Source organism: Panulirus ornatus, chromosome 19 (genome assembly GCF_036320965.1).
Source record: "Panulirus ornatus isolate Po-2019 chromosome 19, ASM3632096v1, whole genome shotgun sequence".
NCBI classification, from domain to species: Eukaryota; Metazoa; Arthropoda; class Malacostraca; order Decapoda; family Palinuridae; genus Panulirus; species Panulirus ornatus.
Window position 1 is genome coordinate 56,413,798 of NC_092242.1, and position 27,399 is coordinate 56,441,196.

The window sequence follows — 27,399 nt, forward strand, 5'->3', positions numbered from 1 at the left end:
ACATACCATTATTTTCAAATTCTGCAGTAAAATTGATGGAGGGCACTAAATTGTTAAAGTAAAGGGAGAAATATTTGTACATTTTCATTTGCTGGCCAAACACAAAGAACATCATCTACATACCTAAACCAAATTCTGTTAGAGGGTAAGAGATCCTTTAGTAACTTTTTTTCGAAGAATTCCATGCAAAGATTACTTAATACAGGTGAAAGAGGGTTACCCATTGCCATACCAAAGTTTTGAGCATAATACTCTCCATTGAATTAAGATAATCTTTAATACACGGTTTCATCATTTCATTAAAAAAGACTTTGAAAAAGGCTTCAGTTAGATATTCTGAGAGTTCATCAACTGGAACTTTTGTGAACAGAGATGAGATATCAAAGCTAACCAGTTTGAAATCAGAATTAACAATGATATTATTAAGTTTATTAACTAAGTCTACATTGTACATGATATTAGAATTTGATATCTTCCCCAGTAATGGGCTTAATAAAGAAACTAACCACTTTGACAATTTATATGTGATGGAGCCCACTGAACTCCCTATGGGTCTTATTGGAAAATTTGATTTATATGTTTTGATAAGTCCATACATAGATGGCAATGATGGGGACAAAGATGACAAACTTTTGATTAGAGAACCATTACCTTTCAACAACAACTTCAGTTCTTTAGTAAAATGAGAATTAATGATATACATATTGCTAAAGCAGAGAAAGCTAACACAGTTGTGATTATAAAAAAGTAATTATTCATCTAAAATGAATGATCTTTAAAGTGATGACACAACTTACTTTAAACTCGAAGAATCCCCTAGAAGCAGTTAATTCTTTTTACATGTCTGTCAATTAATATGTAATCCAGTAATGCCAGTTGAGCATCTCTCCACCTCAAATATGTATACTTGTGTATATTCCTCATTTTAAACCAGGTATTCCCAATCACCAGTCTTTTTTCAGCATACAGGTCCTCAAGCTCTTCTCCATTTTCTTTCATAACACTGAATACCCCATGCACTTCAGTTAAATCTTCAACTGCCACATTACTTATATTCACATTTAAATCATCCATGACTAATACCTAGTCTTATACATCATAACTGCTGCGACACTCATTCAGCTGCTTCTAAAACATATACCTCATGATATTGTTTCTCTTGACCAGGTGCATAAGAACCAATGATTACTCATCTTTTGCCATCCACTTTCAGTCTTAACCACATCAATCAAGAATTTACTTCCTTACATTCGATCACACACTCCCACAACTCATGCATCAGGAGTAGTGCTACTCCTCCCTTAGCTCTTTTTCTCTCACCAACTTCAAACTCTACTCTTAAGACACCCTTGAGCTTTATTTCACTCAGAGTCAGAACATCCAGGTTTCTTTCCTCGAACATACCACCTACCTCTCCTCTTCTCTGAGCCTTTGAGGAGGATGAGCACTCTTTGTCTGTCTCCTGTTTCCTCTTTCAGAAATTGAATTAGAAGGGGAGGGTGTCCAGCTCCCTGCTTATTTGATCATATTTTGCTCCTTACCACAGGTTAGATCCTCTCTCTGCTTGCCATAGCACTGTTAATCCAGCATCTTATATGAAACAGTGTATAGATACCATGTGCAGATGTTTCTTAAGTGGCGATAGTGATGAGGAATGTCGGTGTCAAATTTTAACGGATTATGTCACCCAGTGCCTTGAGAAGAATCCTGAAGCTCCAGTGTCTGACTGGCGTATTGTCACAAAGTGTTGTAAGTCTCTGCATTAAGTTTTGTTAACACTTTTGATCTCTTTATTATGAAATATACAAATGCAATAACTCCCATGTAATGAATTTTGAACTCTAAAACTGTATCATCCTACTAGGCCAGCTTTTAAGTTAGGGACTGTCCTAATTTAAACCACATCATTACAGGCCAACATAAGGGAGAGTGATATACATTACCATATAGTACTGAGAGCATAGTTTGATGTGATCAGTACAGTAAATGCAACCTTTGTTTTAAACAAAAGATGATAGTTCAAATGTTCATCTAAGATTTCAAGGCGTTTACTTCTGTTTCTTTATACTGATCATCTTATTTTCCACATGGTTCAAATGTTCATCTAAAAGATTTCAGGGCATTTACTTCTGTTTCTTAATGTTGATCACCTTGTTTTTCACAGAAGAAACTGTACTGTTTGCCAGCTAACCAGCTTAACATTGTTAAAAATAATTTTGTGAGGATTAAAAGCAAGAATTTCACAAATTATGTTATGAAACTGCTTTGTTCTAAAGATGCATTTTGCACTGATAGAACATAATTTGGATTAGATTGTATTTCTATTATCTCTATATCTTCTTCAGAAAATGAGAACCTAAAATCGATGAAGTTGGTTATTTTTAGCCATTCCATTCATCTAATTATGCTCACCTTTAGGCTTATCTTGTAATACAAAGAAACCTCGTATATTACCCTACCATTCATCTAATTATGCTCACCTTTAGGCTTATCTTGTAATACAAAGAAACCTCGTATATTACCCTACTCCTATCCTTGAGGACAGGGGTTGAAGAATATTGCCCATGTACCTCCATGGTTGTTTAATTTGTTTATGGATGGGGTTGTTAGGGAGGTAAATGCAAGAGTTTTGGAAAGAGGGGCAAGTATGAAGTCTGTTGGGGATGAGAGAGCTTGGGAAGTGAGTCAGTTGTTGTTCGCTGATGATACAGCGCTGGTGGCTGATTCATGTGAGAAACTGCAGAAGCTGGTGACTGAGTTTGGAAAAGTGTGTGGAAGAAGAAAGTTAAGAGTAAATGTGAATAAGAGCAAGGTTATTAGGTACAGTAGGGTTGAGGGTCAAGTCAATTGGGAGGTGAGTTTGAATGGAGAAAAACTGGAGGAAGTGAAGTGTTTTAGATATCTGGGAGTGGATCTGGCAGTGGATGGAACCATGGAAGCGGAAGTGGATCATAGGGTGGGGGAGGGGGCGAAAATCCTGGGGGCCTTGAAGAATGTGTGGAAGTCGAGAACGTTATCTCGGAAAGCAAAAATGGGTATGTTTGAAGGAATAGTGGTTCCAATAATGTTGTATGTTGCAAGGCGTGGGCTATGGATAGAGTTGTGCGCAGGAGGATGGATGTGCTGGAAATGAGATGTTTGAGGACAATGTGTGGTGTGAGGTGGTTTGATCGAGTGAGTAACGTAAGGGTAAGAGAGATGTGTGGAAATAAAAAGAGCGTGGTTGAGAGAGCAGAAGAGGGTGTTTTGAAGTGGTTTGGGCACATGGAGAGGATGAGTGAGGAAAGATTGACCAAGAGGATATATGTGTCGGAGGTGGAGGGAACAAGGAGAAGAGGGAGACCAAATTGGAGGTGGAAAGATGGAGTGAAAAAGATTTTGTGTGATCGGGGCCTGAACATGCAGGAGGGTGAAAGGAGGGCAAGGAATAGAGTGAATTGGAGCGATGTGGTATACCGGGGTTGATGTGCTGTCAGTGGATTGAAGCAAGGCATGTGAAGCGTCTGGGGTAAACCATGGAAAGCTGTGTAGGTATGTATATTTGCGTGTGTGGACGTATGTATATACATGTGTATGGTGGGGGGGGGTTGGGCCATTTCTTTCGTCTGTTTCCTTGCGCTACCTCGCAAACGCGGGAGACAGCGACAAAGTATAATAATAATAAAAAAAAAACCTCCTGAAGTAGTGGGTGACGATTGAGAGGGGCGGGAGTGTAGGCCTGGAAATCTTCCCTCTATTGTCATTTTCCAAAAGAGGAACAGAAGAAGAAGCCAAGCCAAGATTTTTTCTTTTAAGACTCAGTCACCTGTGCTGGATGCTACGTTGCTCACATGGGAAATAACAAACATAAATGAAATAAAATTATCCTCCCTACTTTAAGTAACTGCTGTTACTTAAAGTAGGGAGAGAGCTAACAGAAGGGGAGAAAACCATGAACAAAACAAAGCACTTGATGAAATGAGATGCCTTTTTTGTCACAGTACATAACTGGTTTGTCAACAGATGGTATTGCAACTGCAACTGGAGACCATATTTCAACAATCAATCAGGCTTCAGACTTATGAAGATGGTAGATAAGCTTCAACACAACTCATTTGGAGAAAACATACTAAGCATCAAATGTATTTTCAAAAGTACATTAGGCTGCTAAAACAAGGAAGGACAGTGTCCATGAATTAGGCAAAAATGATTATGTGGGATCTCCACATAAGATACTTTGATATGGAGGGAACAAACATACCCACTATTCCCCAGAATGATCAGAAAAAGCCTTAAAGAGATAGAGAATTCAAAAGTAGAGGAGAAAAGTCAAGCAGTCTTTGTTAACAAAAGAAATAACACCAGCCAGATGACATCATCTGTGGACAGAAGTAGTGTGGAAATTGTGCTAAGATAACTGAATTTGTTAGTTTGTAGTTCAGGATTCCTAAAGTAACAAAAACAGGAGAAGTGATAAACATTGGGTTGTGCAAAGAGATCCTGTCTTTAGAGGTAAATGATTGGTAAACAGTTTATAACTAGGATTATGACTAAGTGTTATCTCAAAGGGAGCTGAGCTGCACATTTCCCTTCCTCTCTGGCCAAATCCTGTAGGAAAGAAGAAAAAAAAAGGAGTTCCTACCTATTGCAGTGAAGAGGCAATTGGTTTAGCAAGAGGATATTTTCCAGTGCAGGCTACAGAAGTCACAGATTTCTGTAATTTTTTCATTTCCTTCATTCTCTCTGAATATCTTATGATTAGTGCTGTAGATGATTTAGCTGTTTTTTGGCTCTTAAAATTTCTGCTCATTAGCTTTTATATATTTTCATCATATACCTTACAGATAAGGAATGTGGACAAGGAGAAACATATCATGATTGTTTCCGTGCCAAGTGTGAGAAGAGTTGTGAGACCATGCAGAGTGAAAATCAGTGCTCTGATGAGAGGGGTTCCTGCAGCCCTGGCTGTTTCTGTAACCCTGGGTTGGTGCGTAAAGGAGGTCGTTGTGTTGTACCTGACCGTTGCCGAGACTGTGTCTGTGAAGGTTATGGTGACCCACATTTTGTGACTTTTGACCGTTACAATTTCACTTTCAATGGAGAATGTTCATATGTTGCTGCACAAGACTGGAATCCTCAAAGTCAGCATAAGTTCCAGGTATGTGATTAAAAGTAGTACTTCAAGAAAGTGCACTCTCTTACATACTTTAATCTTGTGGGAGTAATGAGAGCATATCTTCCTATGATTGTGCCTCATAGTTTTAGCAGTCCAGTTTTATTCCATGATGGCTTAGCAGTATGCTTGTGAAGTAGTAGCTTGTATAATCTTCCAGTTATCTATCCCTAAATTTCTGTTTATCTGTCTCTACAGGATACAGAGGAAGTTTTACACTCTTGGAGCTCTGTCACTTAAACCCACTTTCATGTTGTATAACTTCTTACAATTTAACATTTATAACATTGATTGTCTCTTGTTCCATTGATTCATCACCCTATTACAGTATGATTTCTTCACATTTCTATTTTTTTTTCTTTAACCCAAGTCTGTTGTTGCATTCATAATTCACAACTGAAAGCTTCTCCAAACAGTTTGGAAACTTTTAGGTTTGTGCCATATTTCTCCTCTTCCTTTTTCATTTGCTTTTTTAATACATAATTTATTGGCTGCTATTCTAAATATTTTACTTATCTCCCTCATTTTGGACATACTATCAAATTTGGGCCCGCATCTGCTCACACCTGTAGGAGAATGGTAGAATGGCATTGTTCAATGGTATGAGCATTCACCCCTACCATTCTTCTTCTTCATACCTCCATTATTGCTGGCAAAACCTTGCCATTCATCTATAACATAATTTCCAAAAATATATGACTCTAGAAGCCAGCAATTTCTATCCTTCCTGGGAATTGGATGAATTATATGCAGCTAAGTGTGAGGTTATTTGTTGTGCATCTGGCAACTTTTTCAGTATGTCTGCAGACAGACAGGACTACCTTTTCATTGCATGGGAGTCATTGCATTTATGTATTTCATGATAAAGAGATCAAAAGTGTTAACAACACTTAATGCAGAGACTTTTTGTCCACAAAAAACCTTGTCTGCCTACCCATGCATTTTCATAGGTGATGTCACACTTACATTTTAGTACTTTATCATCTCTCCTTTGGCCTTTATTACCATGTACAGACATCTGGGCATGGAATTGGCAAGATTGCAGAAGTATTTTAGGTCAATATTTTGGAAGAGTGGTTTGGGAATGTCTTGGGAGTAAAGTCAGGGGTTAGTGAGAGGACAGGAGCAAAGGAAGGAGTAGCACTACTCCTGAAACAGGAGTTGTGGGAGTATGTGATAGAATGTAAGAAAGTAAATTCTCGATTAATATGGGTAAAACTGAAAGTTGATGGAGAGAGATGGGTGATTATTGGTGCATATGCACCTGGGCATGAGAAGAAAGATCATAAGAGACAAGTGTTTTGGGAGCAGCTGAATGAGTGTGTTAGTGGTTTTGATGCACAAGACAGGGTTTCAGTGATGGGTGATTTGAATGCAAAGGTGAGTAATGTGGCAGTTGAGGGAATAATTGGTATACATGGGGTGTTCAGTGTTGTAAATGGAAATGGTGAAGAGCTTGCAGATTTATGTGCTGAAAAAGAACTGGTGATTGGGAATACCTGGTTTAAAAAGCGAGATATACATAAGTTTACATATGTAAGTAGGAGAGATGGCCAGAGAGTGTTATTGGATTACGTGGATGTTAATGTACTGAGAGGGGCAACTGGAGGGATGTCTGATCATTATCTTGTGGAGGCGAAGGTGAAGATTTGTAGGGGTTTTCAGAAAAGAAGAGATGATGTTGGGGTGAAGAGGATGGTGAGAGTAAGTGAGCTTGGGAAGGAGACTTGTGTGAGGAAGTACCAAGAGAGACAATACAGAATGGAAAAAGGTGAGAACAAAGGACGTAAGGGGAGTGGGGGAGGAATGGGATGTATTTAGGGAAGCAGTGATGGCTTGTGCAAAAGATGCTTGTGGCATGAGAAGCGTGGGAGGTGGGCAGATTAGAAAGGGTAGTGAGTGGTGAAATGAAGAAGTAAGATTATTAGTGAAAGAGAAGAGAGAGGCATTTGGACGATTTTTGCAGGGAAAAAAATCCAAATGAGTGGGAGATGTATAAAAGAAAGAGGCAGGAGGTCAAGAGAAAGGTGCAAGAGGTGAAAAAGAGGGCAAATGAGAGTTGGGGTGAGAGAGTATCATTAAATTTTAGGGAGAATAAAAAGATGTTCTGGAAGGAGGTAAATAAAGTGCGTAAGACAAGGGAGCAAATGGGAACTTCAGTGAAGGGGGCTAATGGGGAGGTGATAACAAGTAGTGGTGATGTGAGAAGGAGATGGAGTGAGTATTTTGGTTTGTTGAATGTGTTTGATGATAGAGTGGCAGATATAGGGTGTTTTGGTCGAGGTGGTGTGCAAAGTGAGAGGGTTAGGGAAAATGATTTGGTAAACAGAGAAGAGGTAGTAAAAGCTTTGTGGAAGATGAAAGCCGGCAAGGTAGCAGGTTTGGATGGTATTGCAGTGGAATTTATTAAAAAGGGGGGTGACTGTATTGTTGACTGGTTGGTAAGGTTATCTAATGTATGTATGATTCATGGTGAGGTGCCTAAGGATTGGCGGAATGCGTGCATAGTGCCATTGTACAAAGGCAAAGGGGATAAGAGTGAGTGCTCAAATTACAGAGGTATAAGTTTGTTGAGTATTCCTGGTAAATTATATGGGAGGGTATTGATTGAGAGGGTGAAGGCATGTACAGAGCATCAGATTGGGGAAGAGCAGTGTGGTTTCACAAGTGGTAGAGGATGTGTGGATCAGGTGTTTGCTTTGAAGAATGTATGTGAGAAATACTTAAAAAGGCAAATGGATTTGTATGTAGCATTTATGGATCTGGAGAAGGCATATGATAGAGTTGATAGAGATGCTCTGTGGAAGGTACTAAGAATATATGGTGTGGGAGGCAAGTTGTTAGAAGCAGTGAAAAGTTTTTATCGAGAATGTAAGGCATGTGTACGTGTAGGAAGAGAGGAAAGTGATTGGTTCTCAGTGAATGTAGGTTTGCGGCAGGGGTGTGTGATGTCTCCATGGTTGTTTAATTTGTTTATGGATGGGGCTGTTAGGGAGGTGAATGCAAGAGTTTTGGAAAGAGGGGCAAGTATGCAGTCTGTTGGGGATGAGAGAGCTTGGAAAGTGAGTCAGTTGTTGTTCACTGATGATACAGCACTGGTGGCTGATTCATGTGAGAAACTGCAGAATCTGGTAACTGAGTTTGGTAAAGTGTGTGAAAGAAGAAAGTTAAGAGTAAATGTGAATAAGAGCAAGGTTATTAGGTACAGTAGGGTTGAGGGTCAAGTCAATTGGGAGGTAAATTTGAATGGAGAAAAGCTGGAGGAAGTAAAGTGTTTTAGATATCTGGGAGTGGATCTGGCAGCAGATGGAACCATGGAAGCAGAAGTGAATCATAGGGTGGGGGAGGGGGCGAAAATCCTGGGAGCCTTGAAGAATGTTTGGAAGTCGAGAACATTTTCTCGGAAAGCAAAAATGGCTATGTTTTGAAGGAATAGTGGTTCCAACAATGTTGTATGGTTGCGAGGCGTGGGCTATGGATAGAGTTTTGCGCAGGAGGATGGATGTGCTGGAAATGAGATGTTTGAGGACAATATGTGGTGTGAGGTGGTTTGATCGAGTAAGTAATATAAGGGTAAGAGAGATGTGTGGAAATAAAAAGAGCGTGGTTGAGAGAGCAGAAGAGGGTGTTTTGAAATGGTTTGGGCACATGAAGAGAATGAGTGAGGAAAGATTGACCAAGAGGATATATGTGTCGGAGGTGGAGGGAACGAGGAGAAGTGGGAGACCAAATTGGAGGTGGAAAGATGGAGTGAAAAAGATTTTGAGTGATCGGGGCCTGAACATGCAGGAGGGTGAAAGGCGTGCAAGGAATAGAGTGAATTGGATCGATGTGGTATACCGGGGTCGATGTGCTGTCAGTGGATTGAATCAGGGCATGTGAAGTGTCTGGGGTAAACCATGGAAAGTTCTGTGGGGCCTGGATGTGGAAAGGGAACTGTGGTTTTGGGCATTATTACATGACAGCTAGAGACTGAGTGTGAATGAATGGGGCCTTTGTTGATTTTTCCAAGCACTACCTTGCACCCATGAGGGGGGGAGGGGGATGTTATTCCATGTGTGGCGAGGTGGCGATGGGAATAAATAAAGGCAGACAGTATGAATTATGTACATGTGTATATATGTATATGTCTGTGTGTGTATATATATGTGTACATTGAGATGTATAGGTATGTATATTTGCATGTGTTGACATGTATATATATATACATGTGTATGGGGGTGGGTTGGGCCATTTCTTTCGTCTGTTTCCTTGCGTTACTTCGTAAACACTGGAGACAGCGACAATGCAAAATAATAATGATAATAAATTTTGGATTCATAGGTCTTGATCACCTGAATTAGGTAAGACACTGATGAGGTGATAAGGAAGTAGCTGCCTGATCATTCGTTCTGAGCCTCCAGTGCTCTTGGAAGTCTCAAGTGTACCACATTTTCTTGCTTCCAGGCAAGAATTTGGACTTTCTCCACCTAAGAAAGGTAAAAGCCAATCATCCTAAAGCACAGGTGGAAGAAATACAGCACCCAGAAATGGGGTTCCAGAAAGGAAATGGTGGCCTGGGAGAAAAAAATAAAATCCTTCCCTCAAGATAGCCTGAGGCACACTGAGGCAGGTTACTGGTGTTCATACCAATGGAAACACTAGTCTCAGTGACCAGATATACTATGATTTCCTCCTGAGAGCATAGTCTCAGTGACCAGATATACTATGATTTCCTCCTGAGAGCATCATATGCATGTACTTACAATAAACCTTTAAATAAGCCTTTGAAAATATATGGGGGATGGTCAGTGCTTGCTGTGAACTGTTCTTCAAATAAAGTGACCAAATTGGAAATACAGTTACACCACCGATTTTCCGGCAACAGATGGTTCGGTACCTCCTTTAGTCCGGACAAAATTACGTCCAGGAACATGAAATTACCACGGCCACCAGACTAGTTTACTGAGCGGCCACAGATGGCGTGTGTAGGGCACGCTTATTTACATTCTTTACACTCCACTCATTGGTGATACTGCAGTTCTGTGAGATTCTTAGTTTATTTTGCTTAAATTTAACCCTAGCTATGGTTTCTAAGGTATATGATAGTGTCAGTCGTGGTGTGGTATCAAACGTGAACACCAGTCCATATCGATCCAAGATAAAGTAGAACTGTTGAAAAAAATGGACCTTGGTGTTTCGGTGCGTAAGCTGTGTGACATATACAGTATTCATTCATCAATTGTTTATGATATGAAGAAGCAAAGGGAGAAAATATTGAAATTCTTTGCAGACAGCAATTCCAAGAAGCAAATGACGATTAGAAAAGTATGAAAGATGGTAAGAGTACTGAGCACAATTGAGTGATGATGGAATGGTTTCGACAGCATCAGAGTGATGGAGTGGACTTGTCAGGTAGCCTGATAATGGACCAGGCTAAGTTGTTCTGTAAAGAACTTGAATTACAACATGAGTGTGACTATAGTGAAAGATGGCTTCAAAGATTCAAGAAGCATCTTGGAATTTCCATGAATGAAGTGTGCGAAGAAAAGCGGTCTGCAAACCATGAAGGAGCTGCCAAGTATGTGGACAAATTTGTGAAACTCGTAGCTGAGGAGCACCTCAGTCGTGAGCAGGTGTATAATGCATACGAAACTGCATTATTCTGGCAATGTACATCTAGGAAAACACTAACAACAGAAGACAAAGAAGACCCCACAGGATTCAAACAGGGGCGTATCTAGGGGAAATAGTGCCTATGGCAAGCATTGAAATTGCACCCGTCCACACATATGACACCAATATTTTTTTATTTTCATTACCTCCGCCAAGGAGATTATGTTTTTACCGGCATATGTTTGTTTGTCTGTGAGCAACTTTCAATAGAATTTTTTAACAAATTTTCATGAAATTTTCAGGGAAAGTCAGAAATGACACAAGAACCAATTAATTAGATTTTGGGAGTGATCCGAATCATTGTCTGGATTGAGGGCACCATTATGGAAATATCAATTTTTTTGAATAACTGTTGAACCAGTAATGATATTAATGTGATTCCAAATGCCAAAGATATGTTTTCATGGTCAAGAAATCTAAATCTTTAAGATCAGAATCATTGTCTGGATTCAGGAAGCCATTACGCCACTGGCACCCACCTTCAAGTGGCGCCAAGGACAGACTTACCATCTCAGGGTGCTCAAATATTTAATATTTGTTTAATTCAAATTTCTAGCAGTCCATGGTGTACTTTAGACACATGGGAGATGTATAATTAGTGGGTTAGAGGTGTGTTGATGAACTATTATTACGTGACCACAGTTGGTCTGGCAAAATGGTTAATCCAACAAGGCTTTGGAACCAAGAGTGCTGGGAAATCGGTGGTGTACCTGTACATATTCTAGTTTAGGTTTGATTATGCTATATATACATGAACATACTGGTTTTCCTTCTCACATCATCCTTTATTGTATACATTTATTTTTACTGTACTTTGCAGGGTATCCATTTCTGTTGCCTTTATGTCTTTACTTGTCCTGACCTTTAGGTACTTCTATACTTAGCAGGATATCCATTTCTGCTGTTCTTATGTCTTTACTTGTCCTGACCATTAGGTACTTTATTAAGTTCCATAACCATACATCAAACTTAGGACATGTAATACATGCAAATTTCTTGCACACACTTTTATTTCCAGACCTTTCAATTACCTCCAATTTTACTTCCTTCCAAGGCTGTACACTAATTTTCAGTTTCTCCATCACTATCCTTGGTGAGCCTCACTTCCAAATAACTTGAACCCCTTTGTAGCTTCCAGTTCTGTGTTTCATCTCTTTCAAAAACTCAAGTTTTACCATTGCTCACATTTACATAGAGTATACTCCACCTACATACTGTACTTTATTCAATTGGCCCACCAGTCTGTCAAGTTCCTCATCTGATTCAGCTAACATTGCAGCACCATAATATACAACCATAGCAATTTTCTGTTTTACCATGAGTTAGCATATGATTATTACCCTGCCTTACTCTCATCTTACATGGTGTCTTGTCCATCAGTACGATAGATTAAACAAATTAATCAACCATGGTTGACATGATTCACTCCTAAAATAACTTCAGACCACTAATACTGCCTCTTACCATAACACATTCACTACATCCATTATAAATGCTTTGAATAACATTCAGAAGTCTTCCATGCATGCCATATATGGTAAGAACTACAAGATCTCTCCTGCCCCCATTATGGTATACCTCTTTTATAGTTTATAGATGCCTTGCGTTTATGTATATATGAGTGGATAGGCCATTCTTCATCTGTTTCCTGGCGCTACCTCGCTGACATGGAAAACAGCGATTAAGTATAATAAATGAATAAATAAAGATGCCTTGCAAACACTTTTTCTTTTTTCAGGACACTTGCCACAAACTGATTTAACGCAAAAAAAACGGATTTGTACATTTGTACGCCCTTTTCCACTCCTGACTCCAACTTCATCTTCTCCCATATGATGTTAAGTAGTTCTTTTGATACAATCATTCAGTGACTATCATACACCTTGCCAGCTGCATTAAAAAGATTTACTCCTCTGTAATTCTTGGTCAATTTATATCTCTCTTTATACTGTACTGAAAAATGGTTACTGCCTTTATCTAGGGTTCAGGCACATGATTATTTTACCATACTTCCAAACATGCTGTCCAGATACATTGGACTGGTTTTTTGTTTTCATATTGAAGGCTGTAGTCACATGCTAAGTCCTCATCAAGGCCAGGCCTTACTTGATTATGGAAAGGGCTAAAGAGTTGGAGAAATGAAAAAAGAAGGGGAAAATTTTTAAAAGAGGTAAAAAGAATACATATTCATAAAGGATAGTTGTTCAGAAAGGCATGAGAAGGTAGATATTGTAGTTCCAAAGCTATACATTGCAGGGAAGGAGATAGATATCACTTCCCACCCTTGAGTTACCAGTAGACACACAGATGCTTAATACAGTAGCTTGCAAAATTTTACATGGTCTGGCTAATGGTAGCAACCTACAAACAGCCATTTCTTGGCATCAGAAACCAGAGTAATATATATAGAAAAGGGAAGAAGAACTAATACTGCATCATAGGCAGTCAGATAAAATTTTAAGGTCAGACTGGAATTTGGATAAGTTGGACTGCCTTGGATTTAAAACTAACGCAGCATCACTGGGCAATCAGATCAAATTTTGAGGTCTGACTGGAAGTTGGATAAGTTAAACTGCTTTGAATATGATTTCGTTATTAAGCTTAGAGCTAAAGCCTCACTAGATTATAATGGTAGTGCTCCCTATAATGCAATATCACACCTTTGTTTAAAGGGAGCAGCTCAGAAAAGGAGAATTTATGGCATCTTAACATAACTCCCATGATAGGTTTCAGTGATAGATTTTATGATGACACCAAAATATATCAGTGGAATTACAAAGCCATAAAAAGAGGAAAATTGTGAGGGGAATTTGGAAAGAGAGATGGGCAGAACTTGTGTTTTAGGCGTTAAACTTGATTGGTTTGTCTGCCCCACTGGGAAACCCTGAACAAACTTCATCTTATAAAGATAGTTGTGATGATACTAGACAGACTGAACAACAAAAGATGGAGTAGTTTTAAATGAAGTGTCGGAATACAGTCCTGAGTCACCAGTGTATGAGAGTGTTTGATTATCTGTTGAAGAAAGGAAATCAGTGTTAAAAAGGTAGGAAGAGGTAAGGAGACAGGACTTAATCAAGAGGGACATTGCTGTTGATAGGAAAGAAAGACAAGGTTGTTCCATCAACAGTTGTAGATGAATTGGCCAGGCTGGAAGCTAGATTTGAAAGAAGAGAGTGAAGAAGTAAAGCCTAAAGAGGGGAACTTCACAGTCATACCCTAATACAACATTCTTGTCAGATGTATTGTATCCAAGACTACAACAAATTCTTTGAGATGATGACCAGAAATTAGTATGATAGGAAAGGATATCACCAGTTTATATCACTTTGTGAAAGCTATTCTAATAGTCAGATAGAAGATGAAAAATTTCAGGATCATCATCTACACCCACCAATACTTCCATTCTTCAGTAGCATTATTGCTCTTTTCAGTTCCACCTTTGTAGATTCTCCTCCATTATATCTATCATTTCTTTTCCTACCTCTAAACTCAACCATCTTCCTCAGATCTTTTTATCATACTGCATGTTTCTTTCCAGAGTACACACTTTCAGTACAACACTCCTCTGTGGTAGCTTCTCATATTTTGCTTCCCTCTGTACTCTTTCAAATTTTATCTGCTTCTTTAAATTCTCTTGTAAGTTCTAATTAAAGTGTTACACTTTTACTTCTCAACTCATACTTTTGATCTTTCTGCTATTTCCTTCATGCTTCTGGTTACATACTATTTACAAAAGAAGGTTAATGTAAATCTTACTGTTATATGATCCACCAAACCCCCTCCCAGCCTTGTCTAAGACAACCCTTCAAGCACAATATGTATCATACTCTGTCTTACCAGAAACATATCAGTCAAGGCCTTGTGTTGTGTAACCTGTCTTTTCTGTTTCTGTATCTTGTTTATTTATCAATAGTTCATGCCTTAAGTACATTTTGGCAATATGCATGACTGCTGATGTACATTATCCATATATTCTTTTGCCAATTTCATTTCACCTGAAATCCCAAACCTACTTATCACTTCCTTTACTTTGTCTCTTGTCCTTGTATTCAAATTGCATGTGTAAATGTTTCTTTCAGGGATCTTTGTCATATTTTGCTCTTTTTAGGTCTCTCCCATGCTCTTTATTCCATTCTGGTCACAGATTTTCCCACTATCTCTCAGTCTTGTCTTGCACAAATATAATGGGTTTAATTTTCCTTTCCTAAAGGTGTCTGTAGCTTTCATTAATTCCTTTGACATGCTCATTAGCTCATTGTAATGTAGTCAAATCAATTCAGAAGCTAGAAAATTGCAAAACCATTGCTGCTATATTTATCTTGTAACATATATATTTTCTGTCTTACAAATTTCTGTGACAGTTATGAGGAACTATTACTGAGTGCTAATTGGAAATCGTACCATTCAGGAGTTTCCACATGTGAATCATGTACACTTCACAGATTACAGCATCATTGATTTTCACTCTGTTTCCTCTTTTAGAAATTTGAAATACAAGGAGTGGAGGGTTTCTAGCCCCCCGCTCCCATCCCCTTCAGTTGCCTTTTTGACATGCAGGAAATGCATGGGAAGTATTCTTTCTCCCTTATCCCCAGGGAGACCAAACTGGAGGTGGAAGGATGGAGTGAAAAAGATTTTGAGCAATCGGAGCCTTAACATACAGGAGGGTGAAAGGCGTGCAAGGAATAGAGTGAATTGGACATGCTGTCACTGGATTGAATCAGGGCATGTGAAGCATCTGGGGTAAACCATGGAAAGTTTTGTGGGGCCTGAATGTGGAAAGGGAGCTGTGGTTTCGGTGCATTACACATGACAGCTAGAGACTGAGTGTGGATGAATGTGGTCTTTGTTGTCCTTTCCTAGCGCTACCTCACATGCACAGAGGGGGATGGGGGTGGTGGGGTGGCAGCTTGAGTGGATGAAGGCAGCATGTATGAATATGTACATGTGTATATATGTATATGTCCTTGTATGTATATGTATGTATGCATTGAAATGTATAGGTATGTATATGGGTGTGTGTGTGTGTGGGCATTTATGTATATACATGTGTATGTGGGTGAGTTGGACCATTCTTTCATCTGTTTCCTTGAGCTGCCTCGCTAATGCAGGAGACAACAACAAAATATAATAAACGAATAGATGAATAAATATGATGTCACTCATTCCCAGTTTTTCATAGACAATACCGACTGCAGCTCATTTTGCCCTGAAAAGTATTGTTTGCAAACAGCAGGACAGTATTATGGTCTGGAAAGTATGAATTCCCTGAAATATCATCTTTTTTTTCCTCTCATGTCTTGTACAATAGCTCTATAAAACCAGCAGCTATCTTTTATGAAGAGGCAGTGTTTGCTCCTCCGTAGTCACTGAAAGTAAAGTCATCAGACATACTTGCTTCAAATATTTACTCAGTTTTTTCAAGACTTAATGGTGTTTCTTTGGGTCCAGTATTTTGTACTTGTGCTATTTCCTTCTCTTCCCCAAAGGGAATTAGTTAAAACTTATGATGAATAATGGAAAAAAAATTACAGCTCATATTAAACTCAAATTAGTTTATGCATCACTAGTTTGGGAACCCTTTTTTGATAAAATGTATAGATCTACTGTGGAAAGTTCCATTGGCTACCAAAAAGACTGTACTGGTAGCATTAAGCCCCTGATTTTTCATCTTTGAAAATTGCTTTTGAAAAACTTCATGCTTGATGCCTGGTTAGTTATCTCAGAGAATACCTTGGAAACACTGAAAGACTAGCAAGTGGAACACTTTTTTGGTTTGCCTAGGCAAGTTGAAACCCCTTTTCAAGGAATCGTTTCATGTTGGGCGAATAGACTGGTTTTGTTGGCTAAGCCTGGCATGCATGTCAAAGCAATGTCAGAAGGATGGTTCTGTGCTCAGCTTTCTAAGAAAACTTTTACTGAAAATTTTCTACAGGGGTCTTGATATACATGTACCTTAATGCATTGTCAACCATGCATTGGTTGAGGTGAAGGGGATCAGTCTTGCAGGCATTGGGCTTACCTTCTGTGAGGTGCAGGATCACTAATGTGCCTGTACAAAATAACATGTAGGTATATTCATTGTCATCTCCTCTCTTGGCTAAGAAGTAATTTGCTAAGCCTCTGCCTCCATCTTACTGTGCTTTCAGGTTGCAGGACAAACTGACCTTGGAGAGGAAAGTGAGTTTTGAAGAATGGTAATTAGTTTCTAGGACAGTGTCTTGCAAGCAAGCAACTTTCCTTGCCTTTTTCAGTTTTGGAAAAGCTTTCTCTAATGTTGGTGGTCTTTAGGATGACATCCTTGTTTTAGAGAATAATTAGGTGTTCATCCTTGTAAGTCATGACAGCTGACATGACAATGATGTTCCTCATTGGATGGTAATTGCAGATTGGGGGGAACACCCCTCTGGGAAACAATAACTGCCATTGCTTTTTGGCTGCATAACAAAAAGTAAGGTATTTACCAAACCAGAAAGTAGAGGGTTAAAGGCTTCTGATACCCAAAATCTGGAAGATTTTCTCATATCTTTTGGGATAAATCTCCAAAGAGAAACAGTTTTTTATTATCAAAAACTACTTTTTCTACCAAAGTTCTTGCTTAATTTGTTTTTTCCTTGCATCTTTCAAAGAAATGCTCACTCCTGACATCATCAAAATAGTTAAAAGCTTGAAGGTTATGATTAGATCACCCCTTACTCTTCTTTCTTCCAAATTTCAGGTCTTTAACCTTTACCTGTAACTTGGCTCTTAGTTTTAGTATCATCTTTAGCCTTCATGTGCACTTCTCTATTATTTCTTTGTTCCTCTTTAAGGGCAAGGACCTAACTTATTCAAGTTTTAACCTCATATAGGGTGTTAAAAGCTTTCTTGATATTTCCTTATCCATTCACTTGAGTGCAGTTCTTATATTGTCAGAAGACAGCATCTCTCTTTTACTGTTCTCTGAAGGTGGGACTCTTGCAACAGGTTAGGGATAATGTTGATTTCCAGTTCCCTTTCATAAATAAGAAATCTATTACTTATTTCCTGCTAGATGATATTCATAATGAGGACTTCTTTTACTGCATCCCATCCTCATAATTTGCATTTTCTTGGGTAGAGTTTATCAGCTCTGTGCCTGACCACATTATGAACGTATCTTGGTCACTTTGTAGGTTGATGCAGTCCTTTTCACTTTTCACTTCCTTCATGACTTTGGCATCATCTTTAATCATATTCAGGTAGAGGTTCAATTTTTTTAGCAAGTCAGTCATATGCAAGCATAAAAGAAAATTTTTTTATTTTCAGTTACTCGTTGGATACCTCCAATGCTTGTATGTCTTGCAGTTTATAGTGATTTGTATGGTTGACTATGATATCAATAATTTAGTTATAGATTTGAGAACTAAACAGATCTGTTTCATTTATACTAAGCAATGTTAATGAAAACTGAATTTCTATATTCAGATTATAGTTTTAGAAAAGTACTCATATGATAAATGTACAGGTTTTAAGTTATTAACTGTCTTAGTAGTATAAGGCATGTGATCTACCCTGTAAGTTATTTCTTATAATTATCTGATTTTGTACAGGTATTTACAGGATATTTCATTTCCATGTGTTTAATGTAGTTTAAGAAATTTCCATCATGGGAAGCAATGAGATATATACATGTAACATGTCTTAGGTAATGTTAAGCTTACTCCAATGATGTCTTCATTTTTAAAAGATTCGTAGTCCGTCTCCCATGCCTCTTTGTCTACAGAATGGTGTTAGTAGCTCAGAAGATCTCTTGCCTTTGTTCACAATTACTGTGCATGGTTATTTCTTATGATTTGTGCATATATAATTTTAAAGAACATGATTATTCATTCATGAGAAATTAACTGGGGATATTTTGTCAAACAGGTCATCATCCACAACAAGCAATGTACTTCAGAGCCAGTGACTGTGTGTACTGATGGTATAATCATCCTCTTTGACTCTCATGAGGTCGTCATCTTAGCTGTTGGAGACACCATAGGAGTTACTGTCGAAAATGATAGAGTGATCAACTTCCCACACCGTGAATCGTGGTTGAATGTGGAACAACCTGATCCCTCACAGGTTTGGCAGTTTTTGAATTCTGTTGTACCCCCAATTACCATCAGATAGATTCCTTCTTTTAAGCTCATGAAATATCACATTGACTTTAACAGAATCTTAAGCCATTGTCATTTTACTTATGTCCCTTTAGTCTTGTTCTCAATTCTTCCTTCATATTTCTATATCAACCTTAAGTCACTTCATCTACAGAAATCACCCTCATTCAACACAAATTTTTTTTCATACTTGTTTGCCATTTTCCACTTTAGATGGTAATTCAGCAATACACATAACTGTAGCTTTAATTACTCACAGCAATTCTCTATCTGTGATGTGGTGTGTGGCTGTTGGCAACTCAGTGTTGGGCTGTTATGACAATTGTTTCTTTCCTTACACCTCCAAGCTTTGAAACTCTATACCTTCTCATGTGTTTTCCAATAACTATGACATGGCTTACTATAAAAGACAGGTTTTTAACTTCCTCCAAAACTCGTGAATACTTTTTCATAGGAGTTACTGTTGAAAATGATAGAGTGACCAGCTTCCCACGCTGAGTGTTGTGGTTGGCTGTGGAACAACCTGATCCTTCACAGGTTTGGCAGTTTTTGGATTCTACTGTACTTACTATTACCATCAGATATATTCCTTCTTTTAAGCACTTGAAATATCACATTGACTTTCTAAACAGAATCTTAATCCATTACACTTTTACTTATGTCTGTGTAGTCTTGTTCTCAATTCTTCCATCATGTTTCCATATCAATCATGAGTTACGTCATCTACAGAAATCACACTCATTCATCGCACTTTGTTTAATGCAAATTAGATCACCTTCATATAATGATTCTACTTTTTTTCATACTTGTTTGCCATTTCCCACTTTAAAAGGTAATATTAGTAGTACACATAACAGTAGCCTCATTTACTCGCATCAATTCTCTATCTGTGGTGTGGTGTATGGCTGTTGGCAACTGAAGGTTGGGCCATTATGATAATTGTTTCTTTCCGTACACCTTGAAACTTTATAGCTCTCTACCTTCTCATGTTTTTCCCATTAACTATGACTTAGTACATTATAAAAGACAGGTTTTTCACTTCCTCCAAGACTTGTAAATACTTTCCCTTGTCTTTTTCCTTTTCATTAATTTCTCTATATTTCAATTAAGGACCAACCTCAATGCAGATTTTTGTTGGCATCTGAATCCTTCAACCTTTAAAAAAAAAGAAAAAATATATAATGTACCAGAATTAGAGCTTACCATCTACAGTCAAGCCCCACAGACCAATTCCATAGTCTACCCAGACTGCTTCATGTGCCCTGTTTAAGTCCTTTGACAACCTCGGTCTCAGAAATTGTCTAGAAGCTAAAGAAGTCAGACAATGACCCAAGTATTGCAACACAATATAACATAGTAAGGAGAAACGTGAAAAATCTTATCAGAAAAGCCAAGAGAGAATATGTAGTGAGTATTGCAATGGACTGAACCAAGGCATGTGAAACATCTGGGGTAATTCATGGAAAGGTCTGTAGGGCCTAGATGTGGATAGAGAGTTGTGGTTTTGGTGCATTACACATGACAGCTAGAGACTGAGTGTGAATGAATGTGGCCTTTTTGTGTTTTCTTGGCTCTACCTCACTGACACAGGGGGTGACAATGCTGTTTTGTGTGGGGTGGGGTGGCCCCAGAAATGGATTAAGGCAAGCAAGTGCAAATGTGTGCATTTACATATATGTATATGGCTGTGTATATGTATGTATATGTGTATATGTTGATATGATATATATATGTCTGTATATGTACATGTCTCAGCATGCATGTACATATGTGTGTTTATGAGTGGATGGGTCTTTCTTCGTCTCTTGTCTAGCACTACCTTGCTGATGTGGGAAATGGCGATCAAGTATGATGACAGAGAAGAGGGCCAAGTGAGGATATTCCCTCTAAGGCTCAGTCCTCTGTTTGTAGTGCTACCTTGCAAATGCAGGAAATGGCAAAATGCATGCATAGTGCCATTGTACAAAGGCAAAGGGGATGAAGGAAGTGTTCAAATTACAGAGGCATAAGTTTGTTGAGTATTCCTGGGAAACTATACTGGGGGAATATTGACTGAGAGGGTGAAGGCATGTACAGAGCATCAGATTGGGGAAGATCATTGTGGTTTCAGAAGTGCTAGAGGATGTGTGGATCAGGTGTTTGCTTTGAAGAATGTATGTGAGAAATACTTAGAAAAGCAAGTGGATTTGTATGTAGCATTTATGGATCTGGAGAAGGCATATGATATGGTGGATAGAGATGCTTTGTGGATTTTTTAAGAGTATATAGTGTGAGAGATGAGTTGCTAGAAGCAGTGAAAAGTTTTTACCAAGGCTGTAAGGCATGTGTACGAGTAGGAAGAGAGGAAAGTGATTTGTTCCCAGTGAATGTCGGTTTGTAGCAGGAGTGCTTTGTATCTCCATGGTTCTTTAATTTGTTTATGAATGGAGTGCTTAGGATGGTGAATGCAAGTTTTGGATAGAGAGGCAAGTATGCAGTCTGTTGTGGATGAGAGGGCTTGAGAAGTGAGTCAATTGTTTTTCGCTGATGATACAGTGCTGGTGGCTGATTCGGGTGAGAAACTGCAGAAGTTGGTGACTGAGTTTGGTAAAGTGTGTGAAAGATGAAAGCTGAGATTAAATGTGGATAAGAGCAAGGTTATTAGGTTCAGTAGGGCTTAGGGACAAGTTAATTTGGAAGTAAGTTTAAATGGAGAAAACCTGGAGGAAATGAAGTGTTTTAGATATCTGGGAGTGGACTTAGCAGTGTATGGAAGTGAAAGTGAGTCACAGGGTGGGGGAGGGGGCGATGATTCTGGGAGCATTGAAGAATGTGTGGAATGCGAGAACGTTATCTCGGAAAGCAAAAATGGGTATGTTTGAAGGAATGGTGGTTCCAACAATATTATATGGTTGCAAGGCATGGGCTATTGATAGGGTTTTGCAGAGGAGGGTGGATGTGTTGGAAATTAAATATTTGAGGACAATATATGGTGTGAGGTGGTTTGATCGAGTAAGTAATGAAAGGGTAAGAGAGATGTGTTGTAATAAAAAGAGTTTGGTTGAGAGAGCAGAAGAGGGTGTGTTGAAATGGTTTGGTCACATGGAGAGAATGAGTGAGGAAAGATTGACAAAGAGGATATATGTGTCAGAGGTGGAGGGAACGAAGAGAGGTGGGAGACCAAACTGGAGGTGGAAGGATGGAGTTAAAAAGATTTTGAGCAATCGGGGCCTGAACATAGAGGAAGGTGAAAGGTGTGCAAGGAATAGAGTGAATTGGAATGATGTGGTATAACGGGGTTGATGGGCTATCATTGGATTGATCCAGGGCGTGTGAAGCATCTGGGGTAAACCATGGAAAGTTTTGTGGGGCCTGGATGTGGAAAGGGAGCTGTGGTTTCAGTGCATTACACATGACAGCTAGAGACTGAGTGTGAACAAACGTGGCCTTTCTTGTCTTTTCCTAGCTCTACCTACCACGTGTAGGGGGAGGGGGGGTGCCATTTCATGTGTGGCGGGATGGCAACAGGAATGGATGAAGGCAACAAGTATGAATATGTACATGTGTATGTATGTATATGCCTGTTTATGTATATGTATGTATACGTTGAAATGTATAGGTATGTATATGTGCGTGTGTGGGCATTTATGTACATACATGTGTATGTAGGTGGGTTGGGCCATTCCTTCATCTGTTTCTTTCCACTGCCTCACTAATGCGGGAGACAGTGACAAAGTATAATAAATAAATAATATACATAATCATTTATTGATTTTATTTATTTTGCTTTGTCGCTGTATCCTGCGTTTGCGAGATAGCACAAGGAAACAGACGAAAGAAATGGCACAACCCACCCCCATACACAATGTACACACACACACACACACACATGCAAATATACATACCTATACATCTCAATGTACACATATATATACACACACAGACACATACATATATACCCATGCACACAATTCACACTGTCTGCCCCTATTCATTCCCATCGCCACCTCGCCACACATGGAATACCATCCCCCTCCACCCTCATGTGTGCGAGGTAGCACTAGGAAAAGACAACAAAGGCCCCATTCGTTCACACTCAGTCTCCAGCTGTCACGCAATAATGCCCGAAACCACAGCTCCCTTTCCACATCCAGGCCCCACACAACTTTCCATGGTTTACCCCAGACGCTTCACATGCCCTGATTCAATCCACTGACAGCACGTCAACCCTGGTATACCACATCGATCCAATTCACTCTATTCCTTGCCCGCCTTTCACCCTCCTGCATGTTCAGGCCCCGATCACACAAAATCTTTTTCACTCCATCTTTCCACCTCCAATTTGGTCTCCCACTTCTCGTTCCCTCCACCTCCGACACATATATCCTCTTGGTCAATCTTTCCTCACTCATTCTCTCCATGTGCCCAAACCATTTCAAAACACCCTCTTCTGCTCTCTCAACCACGCTCTTTTTATTTCCACACATCTCTCTTACCCTTACATTACTTACTCGATCAAACCACCTCACACCACACATTGTCCTCAAACATCTCATTTCCAGCACATCCACCCTCCTGCGCACAACTCTATCCATAGCCCACGCCTCGCAACCATACAACATTATTGGAACCACTATTCCTTCAAACATACCCATTTTTGCTTTCCGAGATAATGTTCTCGACTTCCACACATTCTTCAAGGCTCCCAGGATTTTCGCCCCCTCCCCCACCCTATGATTCACTTCCGCTTCCATGGTTCCATCCGCTGCCAGATCCACTCCCAGATATCTAAAACACTTTACTTCCTCCAGTTTTTCTCCATTCAAACTTACCTCCCAATTGACTTGACCCTCAACCCTACTGTCCCTAATAACCTTGCTCTTATTCACATTTACTCTTAACTTTCTTCTTTCACACACTTTACCAAACTCAGTCACCAGCTTCTGCAGTTTCTCACATGAATCACACATGAATCAGCCACCAGCGCTGTATCATCAGCGAACAACAACTGACTCACTTCCCAAGCTCTCTCATCCACAACAGACTGCATACTTGCCCCTCTTTCCAAAACTCTTGCATTCACCTCCCTAACAACCCCATCCATAAACAAATTAAACAACCATGGAGACATCACACACCCCTGCCGCAAACCTACATTCACTGAGAACCAATCACTTTCCTCTCTTCCTACACGTACACATGCCTTACATCCTCAATAAAAACTTTTCACTGCTTCTAACAACTTGCCTCCCACACCATATATTCTTAATACCTTCCACAAAGCATCTCTGTCAACTCTATCATATGCCTTCTCCAGATCCATAAATGCTACATACAAATCCATTTGCTTTTCTAAGTATTTCTCACATACATTCTTCAAAGCAAACACCTGATCCACACATCCTCTACCACTTCTGAAACCACACTGCTCTTCCCCAATCTGATGCTCTGTACATGCCTTCACCCTCTCAATCAATACCCTCCCATATGATTTAACAGGAATACTCAACAAACTTATACCTCTGTAATTTGAGCACTCACTCTTATCCCCTTTGCCTTTGTACAATGGCACTATGCATGCATTCCGCCAATCCTCAGGCACCTCACCATGAGTCATACATACATTAAATAACCTTACCAACCAGTCAACAATACAGTCACCCCTTTTTTAATAAATTCCACTGCAATACCATCCAAGCCTGCTGCCTTGCCGGCTTTCGTCTTCTGCAAAGCTTTTACTACCTCTTCTCTGTTTACCAAATCATTTTCCCTAACCCTCTCACTTTGCACACCACCTCGACCAAAACACCCTATATCTGCCACTCTATCATCAAACACATTCAACAAACCTTCAAAATACTCACTCCATCTCCTTCTCACATCACCACTACTTGTTATCACCTCCCCATTTGCGCCCTTCACTGAAGTTCCCATTTGCTTCCTTGTCTTACGCACTTTATTTACCTCCTTCCAGAACATCTTTTTATTCTCCCTAAAATTTAATGATACTCTCTCACCCCAACTCTCATTTGCCCTCTTTTTCACCTCTTGCACCTTTCTCTTGACCTCCTGCCTCTTTCTTTTACACATCTCCCACTCAATTGCATTTTTTCCCTGCAAAAATCGTCCAAATGCCTCTCTCTTCTCTTTCACTAATAATCTTACTTCTTCATCCCACCACTCACTACCCTTTCTAATCAACCCACTCCCCACTCTTCTCATGCCACAAGCATCTTTTGCGCAATCCATCACTGGGGATAGGGGTGAAAGAATACTTCCCACGCATTCCTCGCGTGTCGTATAAGGCGACTAGAGGGGACGGGAGCGGGGGGCCAGAAATCCTCCCCTCCTTGTATTTTTAACTTTCTAAAATGGGAAACAGAAGAAGGAGTCACGCGGGGAGTGCTCATCCTCCTCGAAGGCTCAGACTGGGGTGTCTAAATGTGTGTGAAAAAAGGAGAGATAGGTAGTATGTTTGAGGAAAGGAACCTGGATGTTTTGCCTCTGAGTGAAACGAAGCTCAAGGGTAAAGGGGAAGAGTGGTTTGGGAATGTCTTGGGAGTAAAGTCAGGGGTTAGTGAGAGGACAGGAGCAAGGGAAGGAGTAGTAGTACTCCTGAAATAGGAGTTGTGGGAGTATGTGATAGAATGTAAGAAAGTAAATTCTCGATTAATATGGGTAAAACTGAAAGTTGATGGAGAGAGATGGGTGATTATTGGTGCATATGCACCTGGGCATGAGAAGAAAGATCATGAGAGGCAAGTGTTTTGGGAGCAGCTGAATGAGTGTGTTAGTGGTTTTGATGCACAAGACCGGGTTATAGTGATAGGTGATTTGAATGCAAAGGTGAGTAATGTGGCAGTTGAGGGAATAATTGGTATACATGGGGTGTTCAGTGTTGTAAATGGAAATGGTGAAGAGCTTGTAGATTTATGTGCTGAAAAAGGACTGGTGATTGGGAATACCTGGTTTAAAAAGCGAGATATACATAAGTGTATGTATGTAAGTAGGAGAGATGGCCAGAGAGCGTTATTGGATTACGTGTTAATTGACAGGCATGCGAAAGAGAGACTTTTGGATGTTAATGTGCTGAGAGGTGCAACTGGAGGGATGTCTGATCATTATCTTGTGGAGGCTAAGGTGAAGATTTGTATGGGTTTTCAGAAAAGAAGAGTGAATGTTGGGGTGAAGAGGGTGGTGAGAGTAAGTGAGCTTGGGAAGGAGACTTGTGTGAGAAAGTACCAGGAGAGACTGAGTACAGAATGGAAAAAGGTGAGAACAATGGAAGTAAGGGGAGTGGGAGAGGAATGGGATGTATTTAGGGATACATAATTAATATATATATATTATTTTTTTCTATTTATTATACTTTGACACTGTCTCCCGCATTAGCGAGGTAGCGCAAGGAAACAGACGAAAGATGGGCCCAACTCACCAATATACACATGTATAAACATAAACGCCCACACACACACACATATACATACCTATACATTGCAACGTATACGTACATATACATACACAGATATACATATGTATGCATGTACAAATACATACATGCTGCCTTCATCCATTCTGATGCCACCGTGCCACACATGAAAAGACAACCCCCTCCCCCCCCGTGTGTACACAAGGTAGCACTAGGAAAAAACAACAAAGACCACATTCGTTTACACTCAGTCTCTAGCTGTCATGTGTAATGCACTGAAACCACAGCTCCCTTTCCACACCAGGCCCCACAAACTTTCCATGGTTTACCCCAGATGCTTCATATGCCCTGATTCAATCCATTGACAGCACGTCAACCCTAGTATACCACATCGTTCCAATTCACTCTATTCCTTGCATGACTTTCACCCTCGTGTATGTTCAGGCCCCGATCACTCAAAATCTTTTTCACTCCATCCTTCCTCCTCCAATTTGGTCTCCCACTTCTTGTTCCTTCCACCTCTGACACATATATCCTCTTTGTCAACCATTCCTCACAAATTCTCTCCATGTGACCAACCATTTCAAGCCCTCTTCTGCTCTCTCAACCACACTGTTTTTATTACCACACATCTCTCTTAGCCTTTCAATCAATGTGTAATGTATATATATATCACACATGACAGCTATAGACTGAGTGTACATACCTATACATTTCAACATATACATACATATACATACTCAGATATACATATATACACATGTACTTATTCATACTTGCTGCCTTTATTCATTCCTGTTGCCACCCCACTACATATGAAATAGCATCCCACCCCTCCTCCCCATAAGGTAGCGCTAGGAAAAGATGACAAAGGCCACATTCGTTCACATTCCGTCTTTAGCTGTCATGTGTAATGCACTGAAACCACAGCTCCCTTTCCACATCCAGGCCCCACAAAACTTTCCATGGTTTACCCAAGACACTTCACATGATCTGGTTCAATACTTGACAGCAAGTTTACCCCGGTGTACCACATCGTTCCAATTTACTCTATTCTTTGC

The 27,399-nt window shown here is 39.6% G+C and overlaps 1 protein-coding gene across 2 annotated transcripts in view; it reads left to right on the forward strand.

Moving 5' to 3' along the window:
* Positions 1-27,399, forward strand: part of LOC139755522 (hemocytin-like) — a 420,053-nt gene that overhangs the window by 279,024 nt on the left and 113,630 nt on the right. For both annotated transcript variants that reach the window (XM_071673909.1, XM_071673910.1), the window contains 3 exons: positions 1,547-1,749; positions 4,824-5,137; positions 18,698-18,895. In XM_071673909.1, coding sequence (XP_071530010.1) covers positions 1,547-1,749; positions 4,824-5,137; positions 18,698-18,895 — 715 coding nt within the window. The remainder of the gene's footprint in view (positions 1-1,546; positions 1,750-4,823; positions 5,138-18,697; positions 18,896-27,399) is intronic.